At 36.6% G+C, this 17,608-nt stretch overlaps 2 protein-coding genes across 3 annotated transcripts; one reads left to right on the forward strand and one right to left on the reverse strand.

The window, feature by feature from the left end:
- Window positions 1–5,894: 5,894 nt before the first annotated feature.
- LOC125499027 (extensin-like) lies at window positions 5,895–8,511 on the forward strand. 2 transcript variants are annotated; one of them, XM_048647423.2, is made up of 3 exons: window positions 5,895–6,570; window positions 7,712–7,767; window positions 8,294–8,511. In XM_048647423.2, the coding sequence occupies exons 1-3, from the start codon at window positions 5,997–5,999 to the stop codon at window positions 8,324–8,326; spliced, it is 663 nt and encodes a 220-aa protein (XP_048503380.1). In that variant the 5' UTR covers window positions 5,895–5,996; the 3' UTR covers window positions 8,327–8,511. The 2 variants fall into 2 exon arrangements, with proteins under 2 accessions (XP_048503380.1, XP_048503379.1); XM_048647422.2 differs by lacking the exon at window positions 7,712–7,767 and having other exon boundaries at window positions 5,902–6,570.
- Window positions 8,512–12,420: 3,909 nt separating this feature from the next.
- LOC125498777 (nudix hydrolase 2-like) lies at window positions 12,421–13,570 on the reverse strand (the record flags this gene model as incomplete). The annotated part of the gene is made up of 5 exons (XM_057395716.1): window positions 12,421–12,510; window positions 12,629–12,734; window positions 12,899–12,933; window positions 13,127–13,222; window positions 13,478–13,570. Coding segments are annotated over 5 exons (360 nt in total), but the record flags the coding sequence as incomplete, so codon positions are not given.
- Between the last annotated feature and the right edge of the window lie 4,038 nt (window positions 13,571–17,608).

Genomic DNA, 17,608 nt, shown 5'->3' on the forward strand with positions numbered 1-17,608 from the left:
GCCACACAACCGGTTAACTTCTGCACCACTTTGACGTTCCTTGGAGATTGGATATTGATAAGGGCTTTTATTTGATCCGGGCTAGCTTCGATCTCTCGCTGTGTCACGACGTATCCTAGGAACTTTCCTGCAGACACTCCAAATGTGCACTTAGTAGGGTTTAATTTCATGCCATACCTACGCAGGACGTCGAAAGCTTCGTACATGTTGGACGTGTCGCTTGCTTGTTTGGATTGACGAGCATATCGTCTATATATACCTCCATGGTGTCGCCCAATTGGTCTTTGAACATCTGGTTGACCAATCGTTGGTAGGTGACGCCTGCATTTTTCAAACCAAAAGACATAACCTTATAACAATATATACCTTTGTTGGTGACGAACGCTGCCTTTTCCTGATCGTACGGGTACATCAATATTTGATTGTACCCAGAATATGCGTCCATGAACGTCAGGAGATCATGGCCTGCCGTCACGTCAACCATTGCGTCAATATGAGGGAGCGGGAATGGATCCTTGGGACATGCTTTGTTCAAGTCTGTGAAGTCTATGCAGACTCTCCACTTCCCGTTTTTCTTGCTCACGACCACGACATTGGCCAGCCAGTCTGGGTATTTTACTTCGCGGATTTTTCCAGTGTCGATCAGCTTTTGGACTTCGTCATTGATGGGGTTCCTTTCAGGCGCGAATTTATGTCTTTTTTGCTTTACTGGCTTGTAATCGGGATCGACGTTGAGTTTATGTGTTATGACGTCGGGACTGATTCCTGTCATATCCTCATGGGACCAAGCAAAACAATCTTGATTAGCCTTTAAAAAATTAATCAACTGACCTCGTATTTCTTGCGACAGCGTCGCTCCGATTCGAACGACATGATCGGGGGTGGACGGATCGAGCATCACTTCATCCACGTCCTGCACACTGGGCGTGTCGGATGCTGATTCATCCTTTAATTACTACATGGCTGCCTTTGGAGGTTTGAGCGACGAGCTATAGCGTTCTCTTGTGAATTTCTGCTCGCCCTTTATTTCTTGGACGCCCCAGTTGGTTGGGAACTTCAACGTCTAATGATAGGTAGACGGGACGACCTTCATCTTGTGGATCCATGGGGTGCCGAGGATGGTGTTATATGCTGACAGGCAATCCACGACATTGAATCTGGTCGGCAGTGTGATCTCTCCGACAGTGTGTTGGGCTTCTCCGCTGAAACCAACTAAAACAGTAGATTTTATAGTAATATCCTTATCACACAATCCCATACCTTCGAGGGCGCTTTTGAATAGGAGATTAGCCGAGCTTCCCCCATCGACCAATACTCGCTTCAACAAGCAATTATTGACAATCAAGGATATGAGTAGTCCATCATGGTGCTCTACATCGCATACGTCATCATCGTCGAAGGTAATTGCCATTGCTTCCAGTTTGCGTTCTTCTGTTGACCTGCAAGATTTAAATACGGCGGACGAGGGAGTACCCTCTCTTGCTAGCCTTTTGGCTGTGGAGTATGTTACTCCACACACGTCTGATCCACAAGAAATGACATTAATTACCTTTACGTTCGTTGGTGACGCGGGCGGGACGGACTGCGCAGGGTTTCTCTCGAATGATACTTTGCCTTTGTCGCTTAGGAGATCCTTGAGATGTCCCTTGTTGAGCATGAATGCAACCTCGCATCGCAACGCAATGCACTCCTCCGTCTTATGGCCGTGATCATGATGGAATTGACACCACTTCGTTTGATCTTTTTGCGCCTTTGGTCAGTCACTTTTCCTTGGCTAGCGGACGGGTGCCCCGATCTTGGTTAAGGCATTTATGACGCCTCCGACATCGACGGAAAATCCATAAGAGCCAAGATCTGGGAAGGATGGTGACTCTGTCCTCGCGTCATTACCTGCATCATCGACAACGTCAGTAACATTGTTTACCTGATTTGAACGGCTGTATGGATGGTTTCGCCAGTTATTCTTCTTGGGGACGAAAGCCTTCCGGTCGTTAGGATTTTCTGGCGCACGACGCGTTGATATGGTATTGAAGATGGCATCGTCTTCCTCCAACCTCATCTGCGCTAATGCTCATGACTTGACTTCCTCGAACATTTGACATGGATACTTCGTCAGATGGTTGTAGAGTTTTGATTGCAAAATTAGACCTTTCCTGAAACATTCAATAGCTATTTTAGTATCCAGATCCTTAATGCTAATCATTTCTTTATTAAAGCGATTATAATAATCGCGACTAGATTCTTTAGGTCCTTGAACGACGCCATATAGGTCGCTCGTATGCTTTTCAAGGCTGCGACTGCCTTCGAATTTCTCATAGAACTTGTTGACGAGGGTGAAAAAATTGCCAATACTGTCTGGCTTCAGGGATCCAAGCCATTTGAGGGCAGGACCGGTGACGGTGGCTCCGAAGGACTTGCACATGCAGGCTTCCACCAGGTGCCAAGGGATTGACGCTTGCCACATCCGCTGCTTGTACTGGGCCACATGCTTGCCTAGGTCGGTCGAACCATCATAATTAGCGACAAGGACGGGCAGATTCAGCTTCTTGGGGAGTACGGATTTCGAGATCCTCTCTACGAACGGATATTCTGCATAACCGACAGGATGCTCTACGATGCTTGGCGTTGCAGCTCCAGGGAGCTGGGACATGAGCTTCATGAGACGCCTATTCTGCCTTTCAATCAGGATCATGCGCTTCGCCATGGGATCTGCTTCTCCCCCACCAAGATTCTCTTCCGCGTCATTGGAGGGTTCTTCGTCTTCGAGCTATGTGTCGTTTTCGGATTCGGCATTATCTGAATCAGAGAGGTCCCGCATGATGGGGATGTCATTCATATTGACACGACGCCGAACTTTTGTGGCTTTGGATGACGCCAACTCCTCCTGCAGCTTTTGAATCTTTTCTTTCGACGATGAGAAGTCAGTGGCTAGTTGTTCATTAGCCTACTTCATTTCGAGCATCTCTGCCCTCATTTTGTCGTATAGCCTCTGCATATCATCGAGACTTGGTGTTTCTCCCATTTGATGGATTTTGAACATAAGTTGATCTGGTTATGCCCCACGGTGGGCGCCAAATTGTTTATGCTAAAATTTGCTTCTCGCGACAGAATTTAAGTTAGGGACACTTTAACCAGATTATGTATATGTCAATGCAAGGAATGAATGCAAAAAGGGGATCAAAGGGATAAACACACAAAGATGGTGACGCGGAAAACTCCAATGAAGGTGGGTAAAAACCGCAGGTGGAGATGGATCCACCAATCTACTATCAATGATCGTCGTTACTGATGTGTGATGATCGTTTACAACTTAAGTTTTTCTTCTCTAAGTACGACAGAATGTCTAGTAGTCTATTCTAATGACATTGATCTTTCTTTTGTATGTCCTTTGCCGTATCTTTTTCTCTTGGCTTTTTCTGAATAAATGCTCTATTAAATTTCTAGAGAATTACAATGTTAAGGCCCCCCTTGATTACAGGAGATCCTCCTAACCAAGCTCCCATGACAAGATCTTATTTCCTTCATTATGTAATTTATTTCCATCAACGGCTATCTTTGCTGAATATATATGTCGTGCCGAACTCCTTCCTTTTTTGGACAATCAGTTACGGGTTTTAGACGACTTGGTCTTCGTGTCTTCTCGTCGCGTCTTAGTGTCAAAGTCAGTATGTCATTATGTCAGTATCATCCTACAAAAATCAGCCATAACAACAATAAAATAACAATGCGTATGGAGGAGAGTGTTCATGTCATATTTGATGAAACTGATAAAATGTCCAAGATGTGCTGGGAGATAATGATGAAGACTTCTCTATTGGACTATATTTGAAAAAAAAAACTGAAACGGATCCTGGAGCACAGTGCATGGCACAGTCTGAGGAACAAAACAATAACTGTGACGAGCGTGAACAAAATACAGAAGAAGCAACTAAAATTGCCGAAGGTCAAACCTTAGAAGAATATGCAGAACTCCAAGGCAATCTAATAATCGAAAATACTAGTGAGCACTCAGAGCATAGCACTGGGCCATCGAACGCAACTTTCACTCCAAAGAAATGGAAACATCAAAGCTCACATCCTACTGACTTAATACTCATTGACATTGCAAAGAGAGTTCAAACTCGTTCATCTATTCATAATTTTTGTGCCTTTAATGCTTTTATATCTGAAATTGAACCTACTAACTATAAATTGCATTAATTGATCATGATTGGATTATTGCCATGCAACATTAATTGAATCAGTTTAAGAGAAACGAAGTTTGGCAGTTAAAACCTCGTCCCACTACTCAATCAGTTATTGGAACAAAATGGGTTTTTCGAAACAAATTGGATGATAGTGGGATGATTGTTCGAAATAAAGCTAGACTTGTATTTCAAGGCTTCAACCAGCAAGAGGGAATTGACTATGATGAAACATTTGCTCCAATGGCCCGTTTAGAAGCTATTAGAATTTTGATATCCTTTACTGCTTTTAAAAATATTAAATTATTTCACATGGATGTTAAATCTGCCTTCTTAAATGGCTACTTAAAGGAAACAGTGTATGTTGAACAACCTCCTGGCTTCATTGATCCAAATTTTCCTAACCATGTTTTTAAACTTGATAAGACACTTTATGGGTTAAAGTAAGCTCCTAAAGCTTGGTATGAATGCTTATCTATATTTTTAATGGAAAATGGATTTAAACGAGGATTAGTAGATAGAACACTGTTTCTGAAAAGTAAGGGGGAAGAATTATTGGTTGTCCAAATTTATGTTGATGATATTATCTTTGGGGCAACTACAGAATTGTTATGTCATTATTTTGCTGAATTGATGAAAAGTGAATTTGAAATGTCTATGATGGGGAAATTAAGTTTCTTCCTAGGTCTACAAATCAAAAAACTTGAGAATGGAATAATGATCCATCAAATAAAATATGTGAAGCAGCTATTGAAAAAGTATGGTATGGAGGACTCAAAAACTTACCCTACACCTGTACATACTGCAATCAAGTTAGATCTGGACGAAAATGGTAAGAAAGTAGATGAAACAATCTACAGAGGTATGATAGGCTCTCTTCTCTACTTAACTTCAAGTCGGCCAGATATTCTGCATAGTGTATGCCTCTGTGTCAAATTTCAGTCTTGTCCAGAATCACACTTAAAAGCTATTAAACGAATACCTAGATATTTAAGAGGCACTAATAACTTGTATCTATGGTATCCTAAAGGAAGAACTTTTGACTTGATTGGTTTTTCAGATACAAATCTGCAGGATTTCTGGTACATAGGAAGAGTACCTCTGGAACAACCACCTTTTTAGGTCCATGTTTGATATCGTGGGCCTCCAAGAAACAAAATTTTGTGGCTCTCTCCACTGCAGAAGCTGAATATGTTGCAGCCGCATCATGTTGTGCACAGGCATTGTGGGTAAGACAACAACTTCGAGATTTCAGTGTTATGATTGATAATGTGTGTATCATGTGTGATAATACAAGTGCAATTAACATCTCAAACAATCATGTTCAACATTCACGTACTAAGCATATAGAAATGAAATATCATTTTTTACGTTGTCATGTCGAAAAAGGTAACATAACCCTTCAGTTTATTTGTACTAAGTACCAAATAGCTGATATTTTCACCAAACCACTTGCTCGTGAAAGATTAGAAAAACTTAGAGTAGCATTAGGATTGATTTCTGGTACTTAGTTGAATTATATGTTTTATTGACCTACCTTGACATGTTTAGATGAGCTCAAAATTTTTACCTAAACTAAGTCAGAAATTATTTCTATCATAAGCCAAGACTCCTATAAAAGGCTATGGATGCTGTCTTGATAATCTATACCTAAGTTGCTTCATGAAATTCAATAACTATCACATATATGTCACAATGGGTTTATATAAAATCCAATGATGTTGCTTTGCTAGCCTGAAAAAAAAATTTCAAAAATTATTGAATTTTTTTTTTAAAAATAGTGTGGATCCAGGGCTGGGTTAAAAATAGTGCATGGTACAACTTAGCCCAGGCCCAGCTCAAACAACTCCCTCCAAACCCAAACCCGTGCCTCAGTTCAACCTCTCACTTCCCACCTTCTCTCTCAAATTATCTCTCAATTGCAAAACTCCAAAAATGGTGAAATACAAAACCACTCGTCGGTTTTTTAAGAAGTCCCCCTCCTTCTCTTCTTCCATTTCACCACTGCCGTCTCCAACCCATTCTCCCCCAAAAGCACCTACTCCCTCTCCGCCACCTTCCGTCTCAAAACCCTTCAAACGCAAAAAAACCACCGTCTCAAAACCCCCACCTGAAAAACCGTATGTTCGAAAACCCTCAACCCGCAAAACTCCGGCACCTACTCCACCATCGTCACCATCTGCTGTGCCTGCCGGAACGCCCTCAACCCAAAAACGAAAACCTTCCGCTGCTACAGGTCCGTCTTCCTCTGCCACATCAACGTCCAAATGGCAACGCTCTTCTGCCTCCTCCACCGGAATTAAAGTTCTGTCCGGACGTGTTTTTCCGGAATCTTGGATATCTAAGCCAGAGTTTAAGTTCTTATTCGACTTTCTCCAAACCCAAGGTTGGTTATCGTTACTTTCTTTCAATGATGCTATTTATGAGTTAGAGGTTAGGGAATTTTATCAAACCTTGGTTGTGAATAAAAACTTGGAACTTACGAACACTGTTAATGCCATTGAAATTCACCTGACTGTTGATAATCTTGCCCAGATTTTAGGGGTTCCATATATGGGGTTCATGGATTACACTAGCCAGACTTGGCTCTTTGTGCCTGAGGTAGATAATGCTACCATTAGTGGCACGCTTTCTGACCAACCTTTGCCTCACGTAGAAATCTTCCCTACTTCATTACTTTCGGCCAAGAACAAGCTTCTTTGAAGCCTCATAACTAAAACCAACCTTCCTCGAATTGAAAATCGAGGTGATTGTATGATTATGGAACAAGTTGTGATGTGGTTGTTATCCCACGGACATCCTGTTAGTTTACCGCATCTCATGCTTCAACATATGAAGCATCTGCCACCTTCTCCACACTATTGTCCTTATGGTTTGTGGCTCACTCGCATTTTTAAGGCTTATGATGTTTTGACTCCTTCAAAAGGAGTGAGCTGCCGAGATATAATGAGCGATGGTATGCTCATTCAGCTGGAGTTATGTATCATGCACAACAAGAATCCGCGCTTTTAGCGTCTGAATTTACCGTCCGCCTCAATCAGCATCCGTCTTTCAAAAATTAGCATCCGTTTTTGGAGCGGACGCTAATTAGCGTCCGTTTTTCAAAAATTAGCATCCGTTTTCGGCGTTTTTCGAAAATTAGCATCCGTTTTCGGAACGGATGCTAATTAGCGTATGTTTTTCGAAAATTAACATCCGTTTTTAGAGCGGACGCTAATTAGCGTCCGCTATCTAAAATTTAACATCTGTCGGACGGACGCTAATTAGCGGCCTAGCGAAGCTAAATAAACTCATATATCAGAATCAAAGTCAACCCTCATTCTCTATCTCACCTTTCATTCTCTCACCTCCCTTATACTCTCTCACCTCCCTTGTCCTCTCTCTCATATCTCTCCTCCATCAGATTTATCTCACTCTCTCTCATTCCCTTCATTTTCTCTCTCTTTATTCACTCAACCCACCCAGATTTATCTCTCATCTCTCTCTCTCTCATCTATTTATTCTCTTCTTTTTTTTCTCTATTCTAGATCTGGAAACACAACCGCCCCGCTTTGTCCCCATACTCCGCCGCTTCGATTTGAAGGTAAGTGGGTTATTTTTTTTGTTTTGTTTCCGTTTCTGGTTTTTGATTTTGGATTTTTTTCATTTTTCTGATTTTATTTTCGTTTTTTCATTGATTTTCATTTTTTTATTTATCTTTTTTTATCGATTTTTTGATTTTTGTTTTTTGATTTTGTCCATTTTAGATAAATTTTTGGGTTTGTGGGTTATAGATCTTGGTTCATTTCTTGGTTGGTTATGGGTTATGGATCTGGGTTTTTAATTTTGTTTTTCTCATAATGGTTTTCGTTTTCTGATTTTTAAACTTTTTATTTTCGTTTTTTTGTTTTCGTTTTTATGCGTTCAATTTTTCATTCTTTGGTGTTCAATGTTTCGTTTTTTTGGAATCAATTTTTCTTTTTTTTTCATTTTTTGGGAATCAGTTTTTCTTTCTTTTTTTTTCCTTTTTTTCGTTTTTTTTGGAAAACATTTTGTATAAAGTTTTTAAAATCGATTTAGGGGTTATTTTTGGGAAAATATTTTGATTTTGTTCTACATGTTTGCTGCAGATAGAAGATCTTCAGGGTTTGTTCCTGATTTAAAGTTGGATTTCTTCAAGATCAGAGTTGGATTTGAGCTCCAGATCAATTATGGATTCTTGTATATGCAATATTGAAGTTGGAGTGTAATTTTTTAAGTTTCTTGTTTCAGATTGTATTATTATGGGATATTTTCCAATATATTGTATAAGTATTTTTATATTTAAATGAATATATTTCATTTCTCATTTGTTTGTACTTGTTTAGCTTATAATTGGTTTGTATTATTGGTATTTAACCACTTTTATAATAATTAAGAGTGAATTTTAAAAAGCAACAACGGAAAAAGCAAAAGTTATAAGTGAGTAAAAAAAAAAAGACAAAACAGCAGACATTGTCATACATCAACAATGAAAGCAGAAAAAATAAAAAGAACAAAGAAAAAAACCAGAAACGGAAACACCAACATTAGCGTCCAACTTTAAAAAAATCAAACAAACATATTAGCGTCTTATAATCGGACGCTAATTAGCGTCCGACATTAGAATCGGACGCTAAATGTCAAAATGCAGATGCTAAATTTTTAGCGTCCGCTTGGGGGACGCTAATTGAAGAATTAGCGACCAAGGGTTTTGCATCAGTCTTTTAGCGTCCGTTGACGGACGCTAATCTCTTTAGCGTCCGATCCCGCGTTTTTAGCGTCCGAATTTGGCGGACGGAAAAGGGTGATATTCTTGTTGTGATGGGCGGAGAATTGTTAAAGAAAGACTTCTTAGTGTTTCAACCAAAGGAGGCTTGTGTGGGATGTCTGAAGATGCAGGATGAGGTTGGACAAGTGAAAAAACAGCTCCAACAATTATTGGCCCATAAGCGGACACGTGACAGGCTAGTGGCACAGCAGCACCGACAAATCATGTCTGCATTATCCATCCTTCTCAAACCTTCCCATCATTGATCCTTGTTATACTTTGAGGATTTATTTTGCTAAGCCTTGTGATTTTCAAACTTCTATTTTCCAACTGGTTTGTGATACTTTATGGATGTTTTTGGATATTGTGTTGATTGTGAATTCATAATGTTTGTAGCACCAGCATCCCCAACTGGTTTGTTGAGCAATTTGTCTTATTTTAGAATGTTATGATAGTGTGGATGTTTTTTGTCTTTTAGTGCTTTTTGAATATGTCAAAAGGGGGAAAAGGGACATATAATATTCTACTTGTGTCAGTAAGATATTTCATGTTATGATAAGTGGATTGAATATAAAATATGAGCTTAGGGACATATAATATTCTACTTGTGTCAGTAAGATATTTCATGTTATGATAAGTGGATTGAATATAAAATATGAGCTTGTGGTGGTATGCAAATTGATGTTATTAATCTAATGTATGAATAAATGATAAAGGGAATAATATATGCATGCACATGTTAAGGGGGAATACATATCTTGAGGGAGAAAAAGTGATTATTTAATGATATTATATTCATGGTTTATTATCATCAAAAGGGAGAATTTGTTGTGCTTGTGTATGTTAAGTTTTGATGATAAAAAATAATATAATATGTTATGGTATGAAAGTTTGTGACAGATGTATGAGAAATGAAAAAATAAATGAAGACTCTGAAGAAATGAAGAATCAAGATTGAAGTCCAAGTTTATATTCCTAAGTTTAGTTACTTTATGCAAAGTGTAATGTACTTGAACCAGGTGATATATTATGTGACAAATATAGAAATATAAAATTAGGATAATTATTATTTTCTTATAGTTAAGGAAATAAATAATTATGTTAATTTTAATTATTTATATAAAAGGAAAAATATTTTCGAAAATAAAGTTTAAATAAAAATGATTTAGAAAAGAGTTTTAACTACAACGTATTTTTGAAAAAAAAACGAGTGAAATAAGTTTTATCAAAACCGAGTAAAACAGTTTTATAAAAAATTAGATTTTCGAAAATTATTTTTGGAAAAAAGAATTTGAGATAATAAAAGAGTATGAGATAAAAAGAAAATCTATTGGTTCTTAAAGATATAGATAAACATTGATTTAAGGAGAACTTATCTTTTTAGAATTGAAGATAAATAAAGATGAAAAAGGATAAAGGTTATTTTCTAAGAAGAAAGGTTTATCCCTTAAATTAAGGAGTAAACGATAAATATATTTTGAAGGAATTTCGACCAGGGCATGTACTATAAAAGGGCTTATAATTCATTCTCATAACTCACGTTTTCAGAGAGAAAAATTGGAAATACTAAGAACTGAAAACAATTTCCTAAGGCACAGAGTATAGCACAGTTCGAGTTAGTTTGAGTAACTATTCTACGATTGTAATTGTCCTCTAATTTGCTTGACTAAGAAGCACATGTTTGAGGATCTTTTCTTTCTTTAATTTCTACATTATAGAGAGTCGCAACACTTAGAGTTAAGTGTTGGGAGTACTACTAGGGTTAGTAGTGGGGAAGTCTTATTGTACCAAGAGGTTGATATTTTAAGATTCAAAAAAAAAGGAGTTTGGTTCGTGTGGATGTAGATCTCAGAGGTGAGATTGAACCACGTTATATCTTGTGTTTGATAGATTTATTTCATATAGTTTTCGTTTTAATTTTCGCAAAAACTCAAATCAAAGATTTACGAGTGTTTTGCACACTGCCTGGCACAGTGCCATAACAGAAGTTTTGCGAAAATCGATTAGATTTTGTCACTCAATTCAACCCCCCTTCTTGAGTGTCACCTTGTGTTGCAACAGTCGGGTTATAAATTTGGGAAGTTTAGGCATGATCTCTCTTGGTCTCTTACGCTTGGACCGCGCGAGAATTAACATACTATAAAGAAATGTGTTTGGGATTTGGATGGGCCACCTAAACTAAGTCACTTCATTTGGAGAGCTTGTAAGGGAAGTCTTGTTGTGGCAGAGCAATTACAACATTACCACACTTGACACTACTCCCTCTGAATAGTGACATATATGGTGCAAATGAGGAAACAATTATTCACTCTCTGTTTGATTGTCCCCATATTCATGACATTCGGATGCAAAGTGCTTTTTATGGTTTAGTTTTTTTTGGATGCTCCTAATCCTACTTCACCTTTTGATCGATTTTTATGGGTGGTTAGGAAGCTTGATAAGGATGATTTATGCCATTTTGCAACTTTCTCACGGAATGCTTGGATGTTTAGAAATAAGGCCATTCTTGAAGATGCTATTTCTACCCTCCAATGTTAGCAACTGGTTTTTATAAGCTTGTGGATGATTTTAAGGACTACGATAGTACAACTCTACAAGGGGCACGTCATGGCGCGCAGTTCGCTCACCTCCTGTAGTTCGGCTACAGCTTTGGGTTGAACCATTTGAAGGGTGGGTGAAAATCAATGTGGAAGCTCACATATCACTACAACAAACAGCTTCAAGGAGGGCAATTAAAATTGCCCTCTTTGATCCAAATTTTGCCTTCATAGGCTACGAGGACAATTTTAAAATTGCCCTTCCATTGCCCTTGTAGCCCCGTTGTATTAGGTTTCAAGGGCAAAACTCATGTTTTGGCCCTCTTTGATCCAAATAAAAAAAGGGCAAAAAATTTTGCCCTCTTTGCTTCATCAACTAAGGCAAATAAAGTTGCCCTCTATGATCATCAGAAAGGGCAATACTTTTGCCCCTTTGCTCAAAAACAAGGAAGACAAACACAATTGTCGTTATTTGATCTACAACAAACAGGGCAAAAATAAGATATTGCCCAATTTATACTTTATCAAGCGGGGCAAAAATAAAATATTGCCTTCTTTGTACTTTATCAAGCAGGGCAAAACTAAAATATTGCCCTCTTTTTACTTTGTCAAGCATTGCTAGTCATTATCTAAAAACCATTATGCATTGAAAATCAATCTAATAATATAAGTTGAGAGATAAACCTCATACATTATTCTACATAACACCATGGTAATACCAAGGGAAAAAATATTATTATACTGTTTTACTAAAATTTTAACAAAATCATATTCACATAATGTTTACTGAGATAGTGCAACAACATATACTAAAACAATTTATTCATCTAAACACATGTAAATAAAAGGATCAAAAGTGAACTCATCGAAAATGCTCAAGTGAACTAACATTTCTACAATCATTTAATAACAATTCCGACTAGTTTCGAGCCAAAGTTGTCATGTGCTGATAAACTGCAAAACAAAAAGATATATGTCGAAGGAGATTCCGTCACAATAGTACCTCCATGGCACATGGCACCTATAACAAAGAAAAAGGAGAATACATTACCAACGACTTTTTGAAACGAAGGGAGTAATAGTCAAGGTATACAATTATTAGCAATCTTTATAGCTTAAGAATTAGTTAATGAAGTTACCTGAGCTGCCTCAATTTCTGATTCCTGAACTTGGATGTTGAAGGACAAGGGCAGCAAACATACAAAGAAAAGATCCGACTTTTCGAAAAATGCCATGTGGTGTTCTCTGTTGATATAAACAAGATCATGAAGTTAAAATCTGGTATATTAGATGGTATACATCTGTTTTCTTCCTTCTTAACTAGTCTTCGGTGAGAAAAACTATGGCAACTTTGTAAGATAATCATGTAAAGAGCAGAGAGCTAGGTAGGGTGAAAATCCCATTTCTACCTGAATGTCAGCATTTCCACAAATTTAGTTTCAATCTGCGCAAATTGAAGTAACAATTAATGGCAAGAAAGTAAGTTAAAGGGATATTCTGAGAAACTTGTAAGTTCAGTTCTTACCCATTTCTCTTTAACTTCTCGCACAGCCGCAGCACAAATGTCCTCACCCCGAAGATTTTCAGTTAAATTGTCAATAACTAACTGACTATAAGGTAACTTATGTAAGCTAAGGAAGGTACCTAAAGCCAACCTCGTTGATCGTTCCGATAGGGAACTTCCACACTCCCTTTCCTCTTAACATTCCATTCTTCTCTTGAACCACTAGTACCTACAACATCATATACATAGTCATATGTGCGAAGTGCAACAAAGTTATACACACAACTTCGAGGCATCATATATGCAGACATGCTCATTTATATGGCTATGTGATTACTACCCCTTAGATTAAATATTTGTTACCGTCTACCAAATAGGTTGTTAAACTCTCCAGCTATAAGCAACAAAGACAGAACAAGTACTAAAGAGTATTATTTTCTGCTGAAGTAGTGAAAATTAAGCATCATCTGTTATAACTAAGTACCTCTTTCTTGTGGTTGACGACAAGAGCACCAACAGTCACGTGATGAGATGCATTTGTGAAAATTAAGCCCCCTGCACTCCCTGCAGTACCTCCCACCTACACAGCCTGCACCCCCCTGTCAACCTCCTCCGCTAGCACAACCCCCCAATAATAGTAATAATAAAATATACAACTCATAATATTATATTCTTAAATATTCTAGATATTCGAAACTACCAAAAAGCACATCAGCTTGCCAAAGCACTAATGATTTTCTAAGTCATACAAACTCTTCTCACCATACATTATGTTCTAGATATCCGAAACTACCTTTTCTTGCCAAAGCACTAATGATTTTCTAAGTCATACAAACTCTTCTCACCATACATTCAAATTTATCCCGTCTGAGATAATCTCTATGTTGTGTAAACAATTAGCTAGTTATTCATGGAATGGAGGGGATATATGTTTACATTAAACTTTTTTAGTAAACAGCAAAAGATAACTAATAATTAGAGTGGTATTAGTTAACAAAACTCATAATCAGAGATAAGAAAATCTCAAGGAACCCTTGACCATATCTCTATATTAAATCAAATCAATAAACACACTAAGAGTCTAAGACCTCAAATATCTAGACCATATGTATGAGTTTGGTGTCTCTGTAATTACCTCAAATTTCGTCGCTAATTTGATATGATATGATTAGAACACAACAGTAAATAGTGTATCTTTGTACTACACATTTCTGTAGAAATTAACATTTCAAAGCAGTACAGGGGAAAAAAATGTGGAAATGTTGATAATATGAAAGGCGCAGGGGAAAAAAAATGGAAGCAAAATAAACAGAAAATTAACCCTAACACTTGTTATCCGCTGACTATCTAACACCTAATAACCAAACTTGCAAAATTCAGCATCTTCAACAAATCATTATGTTTAAAAGACACATAAACCTAAAAAAAATGCAAAAATCCGCAAGTCCAAATTGTAGAAAGTACTGTAATTTCAGAATTCGACGGAAAAAATAATATTTCAGCATGAAAATTAGATTGAAAACCTGAGTAACTCGATAATTGAAATACGGATCGAATTCATGAATGACGCTCTCGTACTTGATGACCTGCAAACACAAAATCCAGACCAGAATCACAATGCATTTGAAATTAGTATCTCAAAAATTGAAAATCAAACAGAATTCAACAAATCATAGCTTCAAATCGTCGAATTTGTATAACCTAATTACGATTAGATCTACAAATAGAAGAATGAATAAGGAAATATAAGAAGTTACAGAGAAGAGACGGATCGAGAAAGCGAGAACTCCGATCAATATGAGGATGAAAACAGCAAGTACATTTCCGCAAGCTTGTCTAGAAGATGATACATTGACTGTCTCAGAGGCCGCCATTGACGAGATAATTGAAGCTCCATAAGATGAGAGAGAGAGTTTTGACTGATTGCTAATTTTTCAGGTTCCTCCCTCTATTACTTGCTGATGCTTTCAGAGAGAGATTATGAATATTTTTTTTTTTGAGGGGGGAGAGATTATGAATATTTTGATTGCTACAGTAAATATTTTGCCACTTTTAAAAAGTTATGGAGGACAAATACTTTATTTTTTTTAATGAAGACAAATACTTTATATTATTTTGCCCTCTTAGTTAATTTCAAATAGGACAAAATTAGATAAATTGCCTTTTTAAATATATTTTAAAGAGGGCAAAATGTTTCAATTGTCCTTTAATTTTTTCAAAGATATCAAACAAATAAATTGCCTTAGTAGGTGTCTTTTAAAAGGGCAAATTTATGAAGTTGTTTTATTAGGTAATATTATAGAGGGCAAATATAATATTGCCCTTTTAGGTGATATCAAATAGGGCAAAATGATAAAATTGTCTTCTTATTTATTATCAAAAAGGGGGAATTTTATTTGTCTTTTTTGATACTATTAGACAAGGCAAATAGCTAATTGCCCTCCTTGATTGATAAATATTGCCCTCTTTGAAATAATTTCTTGTAGTGTATATCAAAGTGGTGGTGTGGGCTTAGGGAATGTAATTCGCCCGAGTCTAATAGTAGTATACTTGCTGGCTGCTACACTACGTCCGTTGTCATGATGGTCTGTGCAAATATGGCTAAAGCTGTTGCAGCTAGCTGTGTGGTAAGTTTGGCTCGATGGTTTGGTGGCAGAGTGTTTGGCTAGAATGTGATGCTTTGAATGTGGTGAACGCGGTTTCGAAGGAGCATAATGGAGCTTCTCCTATCTTCCTCGTCTACTGTTCTACAAGGATATAGTTAATGCTGGCTCTTCCTTTGTTTCTTTTAATTGTAGTCATGTCAAGAGATCAGGTAATACCGTTGTTCACTTCGTTGCTAAATGGGATGTTAGTATTGACTTGTTTTTTTTTTTTTTTTTTTTTTTTTTGCACAGAGAACTTTCCCCAAAGTTAAATTGCATACTTCAATAGAGCTTGATATTGCTTAATCGTATGGAGCTTGTGTTCTAAAAAAAAAGTTATTGCTACTATTTATTACTGACCAAGCCAAAAATAAATAAATATATAAAGAGAAAAGGAGTGTCGTGAAAATAAGATAACGAAAATTAAAAGCTTCTGGCCAAAAGAGGATATCTAAAGTATCAAAATAGAAGATTTAGGACTAAAGTATCTAATAAATGAGTAAATGACCATGCATGGTTTGTCATTTATTAGGCCAGAAGATAAGATGTCCGCAGTGGTGTTGAGTACGAGTGTATGACTATTTGTGATCCTCATATTTCTTCCGCAAGTACAAAGCTATGACCACGTCTACAACTCCAATGGCCACATATACAATTATTACTGCAACTTTGTGCTTGCGAAAAAACTTGGGATAGTACATCTCGAGAACACAGAATCAGGTCTATCATTAAGACAATTAGAGCGATACTGGTTATCTGGGATCTTCTTTCCATTTTTCTATTAAGAGAGAGAGAGAAACAGAATGTGTAAGATAGCGAAAGCAAACATGGGATCTAGGAACATATAAACTTAAAGAAAGTGGATATACATTTTGAACTAATATTGCAAAACGTTATCTCCTTTCTTTCAATTGCTTCACTTTGAGTTCCCCTTAAAAAAAAAAAGAAAAAGTTCACCTTTGAGTTTCTTATTTGTCGATGTGCAACTTTGTCTATCAATATATTTAATTGTTTATTAATATAAATTATATAAATTGATATTTTTTGAAAATATGAATTGCATAATTCAATAAAAAATTACATAATGACTTTTACATATCTCATATAAGAATTTACAAGTGATCAGTGGCGGAGTCACTAATGCTACCCCTTGTTTTTGTGAAAAGAATTATTTTCGTGGTTTCTAAATAGATGAATAGAGGAGCAAAGTTGGATTTCTGGAAGTTTGAAGAGCTTTATAATCAATGTTGAAGGTCACTTGGTCGAGGGTCCTCAATCCTCATCTGTACTACATGATTGTAGTTCCGTTTTGATTTTTTTTTTTTTGTAAAATCATTACAATAATACTCAAACTCATTAAAATCATTTTTGCTTACCTAAAGGCTACACTTATATTTGGGCTTTCAGCATTTCAGTTTACAAAGTAAAATTTAATGATAGAGTAGCTTATAATTCATTTCTTATCCATCTATATTTGTCACTATTAATCGTTTATAAATCAAAATTTAATTAGATTAAATTAATATTTAATGCATGTTGATAAAATTATTAATAAATTGTACATATATTGTGGACTATAAGAACTCGATGTCAACTATTGTCATAAATTAATCTAGTAAGTTAGGTTGTATTTGGATTTTTATTACTTTTCGAGTTTCATAGTATAATTTTTTTTATTCATAATATTGTAAGATTACACTATCCCTCACTTAAAATCATGTATTTGTCACGACAAGTGATATATAGTATAACTGAGGTAACTTTATGCCTTAAGGAATCACTTAGCCTAGAACATTAGACTAACTATTTCTCTTTGTTTTATATCTGTAATATATGGCAAAAGGTAATAAGCAATGAAAGGAATACGTGATTTTGAGGGGTTTTTTTTTTTTTTTTTTTTGCAGTATAGAGAATCAGAACTTAAAGTTTTATAAAGAAGCTAGATTGGGTTTCAAGTATATAAATTTCTT

Source organism: Beta vulgaris, chromosome 6 (genome assembly GCF_026745355.1).
Source record: "Beta vulgaris subsp. vulgaris cultivar EL10 chromosome 6, EL10.2, whole genome shotgun sequence".
NCBI classification, from domain to species: domain Eukaryota; kingdom Viridiplantae; phylum Streptophyta; class Magnoliopsida; order Caryophyllales; family Amaranthaceae; genus Beta; species Beta vulgaris.

Coding starts and splice junctions, on each gene's coding strand:
- LOC125499027 (XM_048647422.2), top strand. CDS start 5,997: ATGGTACAACTTAGCCCAGGCCCAGCTCAAACAACTCCCTCCAAACCC. Junction 6,571..8,293: donor CGACTTTCTCCAAACCCAAG/GTTGGTTATCGT, acceptor TGTTTGCTGCAG/ATAGAAGATCTTCAGGGTTT.